The following is a 16,770-nucleotide window of genomic DNA, read 5'->3' as shown; positions in this document are numbered from 1 at the left end:
AAGGAGAGGTAATTTGAGTGATTCATACAAGGTGATTTAATCATTACTGACCTGATGCACAGATCTATGCTGTAATTCATATCTGATGCATCAGCTTCCACCACAGCACTTGTGGAGAGGGATGATGACAGTATTTTGTTTGTTCACAAGAGACCTCAAAAACCTACTGTTGAAGTCTTATCTTACCATTATTTAGTTTCAGAGCTGATACCTCACAATTCCAGCTGTTTGGTGATAACTTGTTTATATAATGGTTATATTGTGAGTGCTACTACTGTGATTCTCTGCCTTTCTCAGACCAGCTATGACTATTTTAATTTTGGCCCCCAAACTAGTGGTAGTCCATGGATCATGGCAGAAAATTCCCAGAGCCATTTCAAGTAGGAACTAACTTTCTCTTCTCCACAAAGTCTTTTAAAGCCCCCATCACTGGCTCTTAGGTGTCCCAGAAAATGCACCATGCAAACTTGAAGCAAAAAAAATCTCAAAATAAATCACAAAAATTAAAAAAGAAAAGATTCAACTATTTCTATGTGAGGGAATCAGACAATTACACTTGCTGCATATTCTGATGCCATCAGCTCTTACAAGCTCAGGTTAACCAGAGTGAAGGACAGAAAGGTTTATTAGCATATCTGATCTATGTTATCTTAGGATCTTAAATTCCAGTCAGCAGCATCTGTATTAACTTCCACTAACTGTACAATAACTTCTGAAAAGAGTGTCTTAAGCATGTCCCTTTGAAAGGTAATTTGCCTTAAACATATGCAACAATGTGGAGCCCCACACATCACTGAGTAATTTGTTGCTAAAAACACATGCCAAATTTTGAGTTGAATTTACTCTGGCTTCAAAACAGCTGCCAGTGGCTCTCATGATATCTTTCTCCAGTAAACTAAAACATGTTTCCTAGAGATATGACTGACACTTTCTTTTCATTTAAGTCTTTAAACAACCACCCAAGTCTCCTCTCAATCTTTTTCAGACAAATTAAATCTCATTTATAAAATAATCAAAGCCTGGGCTAGGGGGATCTTTACTTTGACCAAGTACAGCTTTCATATTTATTTATTTTATTAAAGTAAGCAAAGTGCCCAGTGCACAGTTTTTAGTAGTGTTAGCTGAGCTGGAACATGGAGGTGTTCACTGGCGGTTCCCCATGAAAGTGGTACAGATGAAAACTCAGTGTTGCACGAAAGTGCTAAACTGGAATAAATCAGCCATTTCTCTGTTCAGAGCTTTCATTGCACATATAACAGAAAGTGTGTCTGCTAACTGCTGTAACCACCCTCCCCCCACCTCAAAAATCCCAGTATATTTCACAAGGACTGTGTCATTCCCAAATCCTAGTGTGGTTAAATTGCCTTCTGCTCACCTAAAACCTGTATTTCGTTTCCAAATTGAACTTCATTTCCTATTCTTAATGTTTGCTGACTGCTACAATGCAACATTTAAATACTTGCCATATTCCACTCCAAAGCATGCTAAATTTCACCAGGAGCTGAGAAGAACAGCCAATATGACATTATTCACTGGGGAATCTTTGCCAAAAAGTACAATATAAAGACAAAACCTTATCTTCTTTGGGTCTTGGGAACACTGATGAAGCTAGGCTTGGCACTGGGATCAGAAAGTCCCTTACTGGTTGTGATCTTGCATCAGTGAAGCTGAGGGGTGTCTTTATTTAGATTCTGACCCGGGCCTTATCTGTCCATTTATTCAAATGGCAAATGCACAGTCTGTATTTCTGGACTCTTAAAAGAGTAGATATTTAGTCTTCCTGCATTAAAGAAACTTTTTAGAAGGGGAAAAAGGAAAGGTATGAGAATCAAAGGGGAGCAGGGAGGTGAGGAGATCTGTGAGACTGCAGGGTCAGTGGGCTAGCAAACAGCACTGAAGAATGATACACAGTCATTGTTAAGCCACCTCATTTTCGTTCAGGCCAAGATACATCTTTAAATACACAGGCCTCCTGCTAACATGCCAAAATACATATTTACTCCTTCTGCTCAGGCCTTTAGCACAGTCCACCACTAAGACCTACTTTCCAGGACATACTTAACATTTTAAATTGTGTTTGCAATTTGTGAGAGGGAAAGTTTCCACATTACAAACTGTCTTTTCAATAGCAAGTGCAATCACAGTCAATCAGCCAGATTTACCACTAGAAACAGGCATGATTTTAACAAAGCCAATGAAACTGAGTCCACTTATCGCAGTGGTGAATTTCATTCTGTGCATTAATCTCAATTTCCACTTTTATAGTACATTTTTATAGGCTTACCTGAATAAATAAATAAATAGTACAACTACCAGGCAGAGTTATTTCAGATTTTTCAATAACTCAAAGGAGTTATTTCAGATTTTCACCCCTTAATATGGATGTATGAGTGGTTTTTGTTTTGTTTTTTTAAGCTTAGGTCTCTCCAAAACAGAGATGCCTTTCACTTTTCTGCACTGGAAAAGATCAGAAAAGAATTATCAATAGCGAGACACCACTCATGAGAAAACAGTGGAAGTTATGATATGCATAATGAAAAGTCTGCAGCTAGTTTCCTCATCAAACTTGAGGTATGAAATATCATGCAGTGCTGGAAGCCTTTACAGTGAGACATGGATGGAATTTCATTTTACATCTTGATGGTTTTATTTCTATCACTCAACTGCTAGAAACAAAACACAATGTTTGTTCTTTGTACTGTGCTGCACATGCAACACACATTAAACAACATACATTTCTGTCTCATGGTTTCTCCTGAATTAGTATCATGTCACTTAACATTTCAAAATGTACCTAAATGCTCAGTTTTATTCTTAGTACAGACCTACAGCCTCCAGCAATTCTAGTGTCATGAGTGTCAGCACTGTGAATAAGCATGAACAATAATATATGCCATAGCATGAATTTAGGAAACCAAAGACCCCACTTCCATCCATATGGACTCATTGAAGTGGCACTGGTGTGAGGCTGAAGTGCAAATGAGTTTGAAGCCTGATGGATAAAACCTCTTCTCACTATTCCCCAAAAGGTCTGCAGAGAAAGGGGGAGGTGGTAGCAGGATGCTCTCAGATCACTGCAGTCTCCTGAGTCAAAAGCAGAAACAATTCTGGCCAGTATTACAGTCTGTGAGGAACATCAATAGCCGATACGGTCATGTAAAGAGAAAACCACATTAATGCTTCCTGTTCCCCGAGAACAAAACTGTAGCTATTCCTCATACTGCTCTTCGGAGTCCCAAATTAAGAGTCTTTGGTTGTTCCCTGTGGCACAATGCTACCCCTCCAGCTGGGAAACAGACTTTCCAAGCAGACATCTACTTCTTACCCTCTTTGCTCCTCTTTCCCACATTTATCACCTCTTCCACTCCACTCCCCTGTGCAGAGTACTCCCAGCTCAGCCACTGAATTCTTTAAAAATATCATATTCATACATATACACAGTACACACAGAGAGGAAAGAGACAACGTTAAAAGAATATTGTTTATTTCTAGAGAGATAAAAAGGATGAATAATCGCCTTTAGCTGGCAGGGTATGTAATAGCTGACCTCCTGCATCCTGCCTTTGATTTTCCCCTGAACCCAGCCATCTTTTGTTGGCTAACTCCCTTTCCTCAGGCTGGTGGGTTGGCATGGATGGTTAACAGCTGCCAGTATTTCTCGGCCCTGTCAGTTAAGAACTACACTGGCTCAGTCCCACCAGGGGTGCTGGATGCCTTCACTTTCCAACACACTCAGCTTTTGCCAGCCTTGAACCTGAATCTATCTCCCTTCCTGCCTTTCTCCTTACAAAGATTAACTATCTGAGAGAGTTAACCCATGGAAACTCAAGAAACAGATGATAGATTTCACAGGGCTAGACGTCGTGGGGGAATGGCATATATCACAGCAGCTTTTAGCGAGCAGTAAAATAATAAGAATGCAGAGCAATTTGGTATGTGGTGTATGCTAACATACGTTGAACATTATTTTGCTAATAGCAAGAAAGAGTTGCACAGAGAAACGAACAAAAAGCCCCCCGCCAAATGCATCCCACCCTCTCTTCCTAAAAGGGATGATGCTTCCCTTTGCCTCTTGAAAGATTTAAGCCACAGACAACTCAATTTAATCCTTTTGCGCTAGGAATGGAAGATTTTTGCATATAATCCATTGCACAGAAGAAAGTCACCATTAACCACTCTTCTAACCAGATTCAAGGAATTAAAGGGTTTACAGGTAAACCTAACCAACCTACTTGAGGAGCAATTTGTTTTATGATACAAATGATAACACTAGACCAGTGCTACAGAAAGCCAGGCCTATTATTTCAGAAGACCTATGCTTAACTTCACCAGAAATAAAGCGACATGGTGCCCTGATGGCTACAGCGATCTTGTGAAGGTTTTTTAAAACATATACCCCAAAGTCATGAAAATCCCAATAGCAAGGTCGAGGGGGCTGCAACAATTCACTGGTGCATGAAGAGACTGTCTGGAATCCAGATCTGTTAAGATTAGGAAGTAAGTTCTCTCCTCTGCTAAAATTTATTCCAAACATGAATGTCTGGAGAAAAAGCTGACTCTTGGATTCTAGCTTTGAATGTTTCAGCCACCTTCTTGCCTGCTTCTTTCCTTAAGCTTTGGAAACTCATCTGTAAGCTGTAGGAATCTCATGCAATCAAGGGGTTTTATTTGTTGTTGCTGTTTTAATGTTTTCACCATTTATTTGAAACCTCAGTTTTCAGAAAACAAGGTGAATAAGATGTTTGCATAGATGGTGCTCTTCTGTCCAGCATCCAGCGTTCAGCTTGCCAGTACAGACTTGCTCCCTGTGCACTTCTATTAGCAAAGCGAGGCAGGTAATAACAGTGAATAAAAAGCCTATTCTAAGAAGCACTGGCTCTTTCTCAGGTAAAGTAGAGTACCACTACAGCATGAATGACTCAATCATCTGCTCAAGAGCTATTACTTGCAGCGATGAAGCAATGTTAATTGGATAATGGCTTGCTGCCAGCTAATATTGGCATGACCTACAATACCCTTGGCTGACAGCCGTGTATGTCTCTCTATCACACCTTTTTTTTGTAATCTGGATGGGAAGTGGAAACCATTAGAAAAACCTCCTAAGTGCCATTTAACTTCTTATCATGAATTAAAAGCTTAATTAAGTGCCTTGTTACAGGAAGGAAGATCAGTTTTTGTGATTAAATAAAACAAAACAACAGTTAGGGGTATGGATTGAAGGAGTAACTTTACAGCTTAAAACTTGGTTCTTGGAAAATATTAATTTGGGTTGCATTTAACAACAGCTGCTTGAAGAAGACTGAAAAACTGCTGAAAAACACCCTGGGTGAAAAGCACATGAGGTTCTACTCGTTTAGCAAAAACTGCAAATTAAGGGAAAAGCTTAAAAGTAAGCAGCTAAAGGGGTACATTTTTTATTAGTTCTATTCAGCTGCAGTTGAAACACTTTATTGCTCTAACTCTATTCTGAGTTCTGATACATCGCATGCCACTGCCACATCTGAGCACTTGTTATTACATGTCTGTTTTTCCAAGAGTTTATCTACATGCTAAAATACATTGCTTTAACAAAAGGTATAGCATGAAATCAAATTACTTAGACTGGCAACAAAGACTTTATGGCAACTCTACAATCAATGCAAAATTAGTTACATACTAAGTTAGTTTAAATTGATTAGGGGAGGGTTTGAACTAATACACATCAAGTCACACTTGAACTGACATGAAATGTCTAACACAAGGTTTTACACTGGTTTAAAAAGCCCTAAGTTCACCTAGTCCCAATTCTGTGTGTGTACAATGGCTCCCAATTGAAATTACATATTTTTTATACCTGCTCCAATATCAAATCTTTGAGAATAACAACAATGCCCATTCTCCATGATCATGTATTTTCACAGTTTTCAAACCACACCAGAATTTAAAATGCAATGCTCGTATGGTTGACTTATAAATACTTTTCTTAACTTAGAACTGACTGCTACCTTTGGAAAAGTATTGAACTATCATCAGGACTATATTTAAGAATGATTTGCAGTCTTTGTTCTTTTGGTAACATACTAACAAAGCGATCCTTTTTCGTAAACACATTGGAACTAAGTACTTATGGTAAATCTTTAAGCCTGAAAAATGTACTGACCCAGGACATTAATTTTCAACTTCTGTTTGAAAATTTTCCACTGATGGTATAACTCCCTACATGACAAATTAAGTCAATTCTCACAGAAACTTTTAGAACTAGTTCATGAGTTCCCAGGGTTCTGCAGACCACAGACTAGAAAGGACCTTTCTAATTTATTTTAACAAAATATAAATAAGATGATTCTTCCCCTTATCAGCTCTTAAAAACAAGAGTGTTTTTGTTCCTTTTGTAAGGAGCTCAGACACTCTTCTTGGTGGCATTTCACATACCTTAGCACAGGAACCTACCAAAGTGCACAGCATTTTGAAGTAGAGCAGCACCACGAGCAGGGAGATGTGTACCTTAGCCAAGCAATAACTGAGAACTAACTAACTGCATTGGGCAGATTTCTGTACCTCCAATGACTAAGAGATGTAAGGAAACTAGTCACTGCGCAAATTAGATTCCATGGAGTTATCAGAAATTAATTTGCATGTGGAAAATATCTGTACAACTAGGCATTAGTAACTGTAGGCACCTTTTTTCTTTAGGCCAAGAGTTCTTTTCCAGTTTGAAAAAGTTAAAGCCTTGGTGCTCTGCAACTAATCTAGGCATATGGCAAAATAATGGTATAGCTCTCAGGTGAAACACGACAGTTTCAGAGTACTGAAAAAAACCTTAAGAATTAGATTATTTTCTTCTGCAAATCCACTGACTTCAGCAGAGCTACGACAGCAGACAATTTAACCCTAATTCACTAGAGCTTTTTGATTTTTCACTGAGATATATTTTAAAATGTAAAATCCCAGTAATTACACTTCATTTATCTAAAGGGGATTCACTTAAATAGGATTCATTTATGGTTGGACCGGAGGAATTTTTTTTTATGCAGTATCTCGCATAAGACATACATAAAGACAAATCTTCGCGTTTTAACTGTTTTGTCATATGAACACGGGACCGTGTCACCGAATCCAGTCCCCTGGCCGTGCAGGCAGACACACGATGATCTTTTTGCAAATGGAGTCCCACCCTATTCCTGTCACTGGCTGCCTGCCTCAGCCCCTCACCACTGCTGCGATCCAAAATCTGCTAATTTCCAATCTAATTTTACTTTTTAAAAGCCAGTTGATACTCGTCAATCCTTGTGTTGACATTGTCTTTTAGTCTTAAAGAGAAACTCTGCCCCTGTCTAAAGCTCTCTGCCTAGACGGAGCAGTAGCTGGGCACACTCGTCACTAGTCTTTTCTTCTCCTCCTTTAAGCCAGGCTCATTCTTCTCATCATCCTAGTCACTCTTCTCACACGTCTATATACTTATTAGAGTTTCAGTGATTTTTCTTGATATATCTGGACCAGTGTCACACACTGTAGCGGTCTCTTGAAGGCTTTGCAGAGCAGCGTGGACACTCTCCTGTCTCCTCATGCCTCTGTACCACCCCACCCCATGTGCTCTGTGACCTCTCTGCTCCCACCCTTGCTTTGTAGCTTAAAAGCTGGGCGGCACCAACTGAAACACCATTCTTCCACTGGAAATTATTAGTGGACGCTGTGTAGAATCACAGTGTGCATCCTAGCATGTCTGCTGCGATACATCTAAACTCTTATGCAAAATGTCTGGGTTAAAATTTCTTCATGAGTAATATTCAGTGTCAAGACTCATGAAGTCACACCCGGTGACCTATTTCTTCTCATACCCTCCAATTTGTGCCATGACAATGTCATGACACCACTAGAGTCTCAGGAGAGCTAACTCAGAGGGGAAAAAAGGTGCATGACACTTCAGTCACCTGTCATGATTTAAAAATGTATAGTACTTCTTAGTGGGCTTTAAGCAAATAATGTTGAAAGAGATGTTCACCTCATTCTGTATACCAGAAAATCTTCCTGTTGACTGATTGCCTTCGCTTCCCTTGGGGACATCAACGTCCCTTGAACTACAAGCTTGAACAGGACACCCCGGGGCAGGCAGTGTTGGCACCGCAGAGAGGCCCTTCTGCCAGGTGGCAGCAGCACCACACGGGGGGACGCGGTGGGTGGTGATGGGAGGATTTGTCAGCAGCTGAGTGCCTCCTCTCTCCTCGCGGCAAAGCCACCAGTGTGCCCGGCGGTAGCTCTGATATCACAAGCTTAGAGCTGTGAGGAAATTACACTGGGGGTGGAAGTCAGCCAGTGAGATTTTGTGGTAAAACAAAGTAAACTTTCCAGTGAGGTATGTATTTTCTACATCCCTTTGCTTCCTGCTGTGTGAGCCACTCTGCATGAGAAAAACCTTGCTTTTTGAAAGAATTTGTTCAGCTTTGCTTTCTTAGTGGAAAACACATGTCCTGAAGCCGTTAAATCCCAAACTAGTTGTGCAGGGAAGAGAAAGGAAGCTAGGCTGAATGAGATACAGGAAAGGGGGAAGACAAGAACAAGGATATGAGCTGCTGGAAAGGGGTGGATAGCAATGAGACTCCAAAATAATGTGACAGTTTAAATGATTTTTCAACAATAACCTGCTGTCTAACAGCCAAGTGATCCCTTTCAAATTTCCTGTCTGGAGAGCCAGAAGAATATTAGGGTACTGATAATGTACTGAAGGAAGCTATAGTAATTAAGTGACCTCTGTGTGGGTACTACTCTTTCAGCCATGGTGAGAACGGCAAGCTGAAATGTTTTAAAGCTTTGCTATAGTAACTGCTAGAAACGCTGGCAGGTTTCGCTTTCCCCCAGCAAGGAAGGTTGGTGAATTTGTTCATTCTTTAACTCCCCAAGGGCTTCCAGCAATTCGCAAGCAACCCAAACACAAAAAGCCCAGCAGCAGCTGTGCCGCGGGAGGCCCCGAAAACCACGCCGCCTTCCGACCGGCCCGCGACCCCGCCGGCTAGCCGCCTTGCACCTCGGCAGAGCGCAAAACGGCTTTCCTCACTGTGTGGCAAAGAGAGGATGGTGTTTACGGCTGAGAAACGATGACATACTGTACCTCTTCTGGCAGGCTGACAACCAGGTCATTTTCCGTCTGCCCTACCAAGGCCTGCAAGAAGTATTCACTGCAGGCGGCCAGCACAGCCCGGTGGGCGCGGAACTCCTTCCCCTCCACGATCAGAGTCACATCACAGAGAATATCCTGCTTCCGCTGGTCATTCAAGCACAGGAGAATATTGGTACAATGCACTGTTGACTCATACACATACATGGGGGATTCAGTCTTCTCATCCACAGACATTCCGTTCACACCCTGAAACACAAAAACAAACAAACAAACAAACAGGCAGTGAGGAGAAACACAGCCGGCGGGCGCCCGCGGTTAGCGCGCTCCGAGCGCAGCGGGGAGGTTACGTCATCCTCGCTGGGTCTGGCACGATTGTGGCGGCAGAACTGCTGAGCGGCACGTTAATTCTTAGTCAGAGCAAGTTGCTCGGGGAAGGGATCTGGAAGGGCGTTTGTGTCATTGGTTTGCAGCCCGCCACACTTCGATTAGCAGGTCTTTCTCCCCCCCCCCCCCCAATCCCTCCCCTCATAAAAGCCAAAATAGAGTTTAGGCTGGAATGCAAAGCGCTTTCTGTCAAAACCCTTCGACAAACTACTGTGCATCTGCAATTCTTGATTTAGCAGATGCAATAAAATTACATGGGAAATTTTAGAAGATTGCAGCAAAAATAAGCAAGAGTGACACTTCGGTCTTCTAATAGTGAAAAAAGAGTTTTGTCCTTGCTTCTTTCATTTTCACCTTAAGGGGAAAAACCCTCGAAAACTCAGCCTGTACCCAAGTGGACAGTGCTCCATGTTTACCCTGAGGACTGCTGCTCAAGTGAGAAGGGAGATGGAACTGTACTTGATGAAGGCAAGTCACTAACTACAGTGACCTAATTTCTCAATAGGAATTAAAGATATTTTAAACCTTAAGGGGGAGAGCAAGATTTTTAGTGGCTTTAGAAAAAGTTCATTTCCAGGTATGGCTAAGGCAACGCACGTTCACTGGGGGTTTAATGTCATTTACAGAAAAGGGCACTTTCTGAATTCCAGACTCATATACATAAGAAATCCCCTGACCTATGTGGAACTCCAGCTATAGGTGGCAGGGCAGCATGTGGGTGCTGGGGTTTGCTCCTGCCTCGAGATAAGTCGTAAGTCTCTGTGTACTGACAACAGACCAGACATTTGTAGGATGTAAAATATTCATTACAAGTTTCTGAACTGGGAAGTTCCCAGCCTGCTGTTCTGCAATTTCTGACATATACAGAACTGTCTGTGCCTTTGAACACGGGGATTAGACTTCTGGTGGTGGTAGTGGTGGTGGGATGTCAACTTCCCTGAGTACCCAATGCTGCATGAACCCCATGCACACTTGGACACGATGAAGTAATTTTTCTCTTACCCTTGGCACACTGAAGTCTTTTTTCTCTTACCCAAACCTTTCCACTGAGCACCTAACTGAATCCCGTTTGCTTTGTTTTCCCATTTTAATTCCTCTGACTAGAAAAGTGTTAAACCCTATGCCATATCTGAATGCACTGCCTACCTCAACACAAACTGAATACACTTGTTTTAAGGCTTAAATGGGAAAAAGGATTATTTTATTTGTATGTATTATTCTAGCAAAAGACTATCATTTTTATTTTCCCCATATGACTGCATAAAGACATATAAAAGATGTGCACATGCAGAAAGAAGAACTTAAGTTTTTCAGGCCGAAGCAGAACAAACTGATGACTAAGTTGGCAAAAATGTGCAAGTCACTATTCAGTCACAGACTAGAAAATCACATCTTAGTTTAAAAAGAAAAACCTGTCAAAGACAAAGAAACGACAAAACCAGTCCTCATGCACTCAACTTTCTCAGCTGTGAAGTCCTTATGTATAGACACTTAGGCTTAATCCGAACGCTGCTGTTCTGACTACAAGTTGCCAGTCTTCTGAGATCTGCTGCCGAAAGGGAAGCCGTATACACATGCAAAATTCAGGTATTTTACAGAATTATTTATTTTCCTTATCACAAACAACAGCAGCACTCTGTGAGGTGAGATTCAGAAGCATACAGTGCTAAGGCTTACAAACCAGTGTATTTCGGCATAATACTGTTGCGCTGCAAATATCTGACTACTGTAAAAAGTGGAAGCAGACTTTCTCCTTTGTTCCTTTGTTAAAGTGGATCTTTAAGCATTTTCGGTTTCTTTTAGAATTTACGAGTACACAAGTACCTACCAAATGACTTCAAAATATTTCTCTTGCCGTACATTCAAACCAGGACACCCTTTTCTTAAAGTTGTAATTCAAAAGATACTAGTAATCTAGCCAAGAATGGATTTAAGAGGATCTGCTTGCTTCTTTCTAAATATATACTAAACTTCTAAAGAAACTCTCCAACTTCTCTAGCTTTATAGGAGTATTTAAAAGTCAGAGGTTACAATGCCTCTTTTTACAAAATAGGTATTTTCGCCAACATTACAGAAGTATAATATTACTGGATTTCTTAATGGAATGCTTACAACTTCTCTTTTACTGATATTTTCAGTATTTACTGCTGACTCACGCTATGTTTCTGAGTACGCAGCTGAAACGCCTACATTAAAAAGAGCAACCCAATATCCAGTATCCCTTCACTGACTTTTTATCTACAGAAAAGATACAAATCTATCTGTATATAGTAGGGGAGGGAGACTTTTTTTTTTAATGTTAAAGGCTGGCTTTCTTAAGCAGAAGAAAATTCACTAAATTCTTTTTTTCTCATGAAGTGAGACTGGTGAGAAGAATAGACAGCAATCATTTTATTAGCACTATGGTGAGGTAAAAGAGAAAATGATACTTAGCTCATCCCACTCATAGTTTTCTGTATAACTGAGCTCTGATGCTAACGATAACGTTACAGTGAGGTTCTAAGTGGTCACTCTTGCGTGCTATGAAATGCAAGAGTTTACAAGAACAATCTAGTGGGAAAATCTGAGAGTTGCAAATGACAATGCAATGGGGAAAGCTTTTCAAAATTTTTTTTCCAGGCACGTCTTATGCCTGTAATGTCTGAGGTGATGACGAAATGTCCAAGAAGTCTGAAACCTGGCAGGTAATGAACAGAAAATCAATTACATTTTCATTTTTTTTTAAAAAAATACCCTTTGCCTGAAATTGCACTCCTTTTTTTACAGTAATAGTGCAATTTCTGTGAATCAAACACTGAATTTGGTTACTAATTAGTAATTTCCTACTTTTTAACTACAGCTCTCATTAAGAGTATTTTTTAAAATTGGTTTTATGCCCTGTAAGGGCTGAAGATACCACGGCGTATTTCCCCACTGGTGAGTGAGCCTGTCTTCTGTGCTAGGAAATGTGATTGATCCAGTACTGTAACTGCACCTCCTGCTCTGGTGGGTCACTAGCCATGCTCCTGGGAAGGATCTCAATCCCACCGCTCCAGTTGCTAAGGCGTTTCTAAGACTCTGGCAGTCTTTAATTACAGTTGCGACTTCGTGACAGCCTCCGACAACCAGGGGCTTCCTGAAAGCAGCTCCACGACATGCTCCTGGCACCCTGCAGGGATGCCTTGGCTGGTGGCTGCAATCTTGGTCAGGTACAAACTTCCCCTCGCTGTGCACTTGGCCACCTCCGGAAGCACACGGAGCCCTGAATTGTGCACAGGGAGGCCAGGGCTAGGCTAGGGCTCAGGACCACCTATTTATCAGCTTTTAATGTGTCAACAAAAGTGATTTACTGTCTTCCCCTCTCCATGATCTAGAGGAGACTGAGTGACCTCTAGGTATGGGGTGTTTCCTATCCAAGAGGGTTTTATACTGCAGGACAGGAGCAAGATGGTGAAGCCCTGCACTGGGAAATGCATTGTTTATTTTCATGGAGAGAGGGTTGAGAGTGCAAAGAGGTCACCTTAGGGCTTTGGCATGTAGTAGTAAGAGAGCAACCAGAATTCCATCTTTTGTTTTTTTTTTCTCCCTGGAAGAGAAAAGCAGAGATCAGGTATTGATCCTGAACTCTGATGCAAGTAGAGGTGGAACTCTCTTATACAGGGTTAATTCAAAATGCGTAATTTTTTGCTGAACTCAGTATTACGCTGAGCTTGCAGAATCTTCTTCATAGAAATGATTGTAACACACTTGCTACTTCTTTCAAACTGAAGACAGAATGACGTAGCAAGCCCTTCTCCAGCTCGAAAGAACATGCTGTGCGTTTGTTTGCATATAGGTCAACATACTGCCAGAAAAAGTCTCTTTGAAACAAAACTTTCCAGAAACTGGCAAGAACTATTGTGGGCAAGGAAAGCACCATTGAAACCTCACACAAAAAAATTGCTACAGGCCAGCAACTGCAGCAAAGCAAACTGGAACTTTGCTTACACAGTACTTCCACAGAGACTGGTGGGAGATCCCACAGAGCCTCCTGCATGGCTAGCAAGGAGGAGGCACACTAAGCATCAAGAGACCAAAAAAGTTGCTCGTGGAATATCCACATCACTTACGTTTGCAGGAAGTCATCAAACGGGCTGGCATTCATGCATAACTCTCCAGGAACTTATGAACAAACTGGCTGAGCTGCTACCAAAATTACATTACCTATTATGAAAACCAGCTCCAATCTGGCAAGATTAGAGGGCAGGCAATGCAGTATCTGTTCTTAAAGGGACTCATCAGGAAGAGAAAACCTTTTATCATTACAGACCAGAAAGTCTTGCTTCAGAACTGGGTTAATTACATGAAAAGGTAAATCTAGATCATGGTGGAGTTACAGAACACTTAACCAAGCAAATTATCATCATGACAAAGCAGCATGGCTTCTGCAAAGGGAAACTCATGTCTCTGATCTGCTCTATCAGAATTCTTGAAGTGTGTCAAATTAGCAGTAAGGAACATTGGTATATGTAATTAGTGTTGACTTTCAAAAATCCTTTGATAAAACCTTTACAAAAGGCTGCTAGAGAAGCTCAACTGTCATAAGGTGAGAAGCTGTACCAGACTGGAAATGACTTAGGTTAAACTGTGTTAAACAGAGCAGGGATACATGGTCCATTTTCAGCAGGTGAACAGTGAAACACCGCAAGACAGGACACAGCAGCAGCACCAGCTGACAGCAGCCTACAGCCACACCACCCTCAACACACCCAAGCTTATTTGATCTCCAAAGCTCTGCAGGGTCCAAAGCTAAGCAGGTTGGATGGGAGACTGCTGGGAATCCTAGGGGACCTAATAGCAGCCTGCTGCTACATATGGGGACATCATCAAGAAGATGGAGCCAGGCTCTGCACAGTGGTGCATGGTGGGATGACAAGAGACAACGGACATAAGTTGAAACAAGAGAGGTTTAGACTGGGTATCAGGAAGAACTGAGGGACAGGTCGCCCGGAGATGTTGTGCCATCTGCATCCTTGGAGACTTTCAAGGACAGACTAGACACAGCCCTGAGCAAGCTGTTTTGATCTCCAGCTGGTCTCTCTAGCCAACCTGCATTGAGCAGGAGGTTGGATGAGACCTCCTGAGGTCCCTTCCAAACTGAATTATCCCATGATCCTACATTTATCAGAGACCTAGAAGTCCACACATGTCAGGGAGATTGAAAATTGATAAAATCAGTTCAAATGTCAAAGGTAATATGAATTGTTGGGAATTTCAGAAAGACTTAATAAAACAAAGAATTAAGTCAATGACAGGGTGACAGACTATATCCAGGGCAATCTATTGCACACAGGTGGCAAACAGAACAAAATATAATTTCAGCAACTAATTGATTCTTTACAGTCAATTTGGAATCTCTCAGGAAGAAGAAAGACTGGAGTATCATCACCTATAGCTTTAAAGGTATCCAATAAAGTTAGACTCAAAGGCAGCGCTAAGAAAGAGAAATATTTAAAAGAGGAGAGATATTTTCTAGTCACTTCTAGTGTAGTGTAGTGTCCATATCTGATTATCAATGTTGAAAAAGGGAGAAAAGAAATCCTCAGGAGGACAATGGAAGTGATTACTGGTGAGGGAAGAGAAAGAGCCCTTCTAAAGACAACACGCATGACTGATTTTATAAAGAACCTACAAATAATGCAAAATAGAGGATAAAAGGTCAAAGCGGCACTACTATTTATTGTCTCTGATGTTACAAATACAAGAGGACACCCCAGTAAAAGAAGGAAGACATATGCAGAGTTTTTAAAAACAAGTTTTGATTCCTGACCATACACACGTACTGAAATTGTACCCTGCGCTACACAGGAAGATGCTTTGGAGAGTTTTGTTTTGTTTTTTTGGGGATATTCCACTGTAACTGCAATAACTCCAGTCTGTGGAAATGACCACCCTTGCAGGTTCCTGGGGAAAGAAACTTGTGAAAGGATTAGTTACACCTCATAAAAATATCCACGGCCACATTAATCAGGATACAAGTTCACACAGGACAAGAATTTGCATGCTTTGGGGCACTGGTCAACAACAGACTGCCCGGGGAGACCCTGTCTTCCCCCATCTGTTCTGACCATCCCACCACTGTCTGGGAAAGAAATTACTTGGCTGATGCAAACACAGGCGAAAATCCAAACCTGCCCCCTCCGTAGGTGCCTCCCTGACCACTCGCCCCCCCATACCCCCGTAAAAGGTGCACAAGCTGCAGCAGAAGGGTCCTCGCAGTCCTTCTGTGGCAAAACACCTACGAGGAAAGCGATGGTGAAAAAATGAGGCATAAGGGCACCCTGAAGCACAAGATCACTTTGCATCCCGTGAGGTGTAAGCCCTATATCAGAGCCACAGGAGTATGCATAGGAGTCCCAAGAACTTCACTGTAAAGGTCAGCAAAGCCTTATTGGTATCTCCTCATTATGTCTATAACATTATATTTTGGCACGGAAGCCAACTGATAACACTCTGTGATTTCCCACTTAAGGAATCGGAGTACCAGTGACACTGTTTTACATTGACCCAGTGTAAAATGAACTGTAGGTTTAGCTTGGAAGCATATGCTACGGCTCACTTTATATCCTGATATACAAGGTGACTCGCAGCTTTCTCCTGATCGTGTTGTGAGAGGAACAACACTGGACTGCGGTTATTTTTAGTTCCATTTCACAGTCTTCCAACCAACTCATATAAAAATAAAAAAAAAGACACTTAGGAATAACTTGAAGCGGACAGCTTGAACACATATGAGGCTCTCTGGTCAGAGGCAGCTGGGCAGTCTGCACAGCACATTTGCATGTAAATGTCTAACAGTATTTCTTTTCAATAGGACACAGAGTGTGAAAAATGTTCTTGTGTTCTGACGTTTTCTACCAATTTATTTTTTCTACTAATTTAGCAAAAGGCACTAGGGAAAAAGCGGCGGGGGGGAATGGTTACCTCACATGAAAACGGTTACCTCAAACCCAGCGACGATAAAAGGAGCATCACTTTCCAACTGTGATGATAAAATTGAGCGGAACTAGTACCTCTGACACATGGCAGCAAAACCACATTAGATTTGGCAGTTTCTAGGGATAAACATGCACTGTTCTTAAGTAGCAAGTGTGAGGAAAATATTTTTCCAGGGCTTCCTTCCCCATCTCCTAATACACTTTTCTATGAAAAGACTCATTTTACGCAATCAACACTTTGGTATTAAAGAAATGTATCAATAACTGGCACTTCAGAGCTCTTAAAATGACCATCGTGATAATTGGTTATTGCGATCTCTCAATTATAGATGTAAC

At 41.4% G+C, this 16,770-nt stretch overlaps 1 protein-coding gene across 1 annotated transcript in view; it reads right to left on the bottom strand.

Annotated features, from left to right (window-relative positions):
• Positions 1–16,770, bottom strand: part of BACH2 (BTB domain and CNC homolog 2) — a 156,934-nt gene that overhangs the window by 41,590 nt on the left and 98,574 nt on the right. Inside the window, exon 4 of the mRNA XM_013949013.2 lies at positions 9,086–9,340. Within this exon, the coding sequence (XP_013804467.1) occupies positions 9,086–9,328 (243 nt within the window). The 5' untranslated portion in view covers positions 9,329–9,340. The remainder of the gene's footprint in view (positions 1–9,085; positions 9,341–16,770) is intronic.

This window comes from Apteryx mantelli, chromosome 3, assembly GCF_036417845.1.
Source record: "Apteryx mantelli isolate bAptMan1 chromosome 3, bAptMan1.hap1, whole genome shotgun sequence".
In the NCBI taxonomy this organism is placed as follows: Eukaryota; Metazoa; Chordata; class Aves; order Apterygiformes; family Apterygidae; genus Apteryx; species Apteryx mantelli.
Note: the sequence above shows the minus strand (reverse complement) of the source record. Positions and strands in the feature narration are given on the sequence as shown.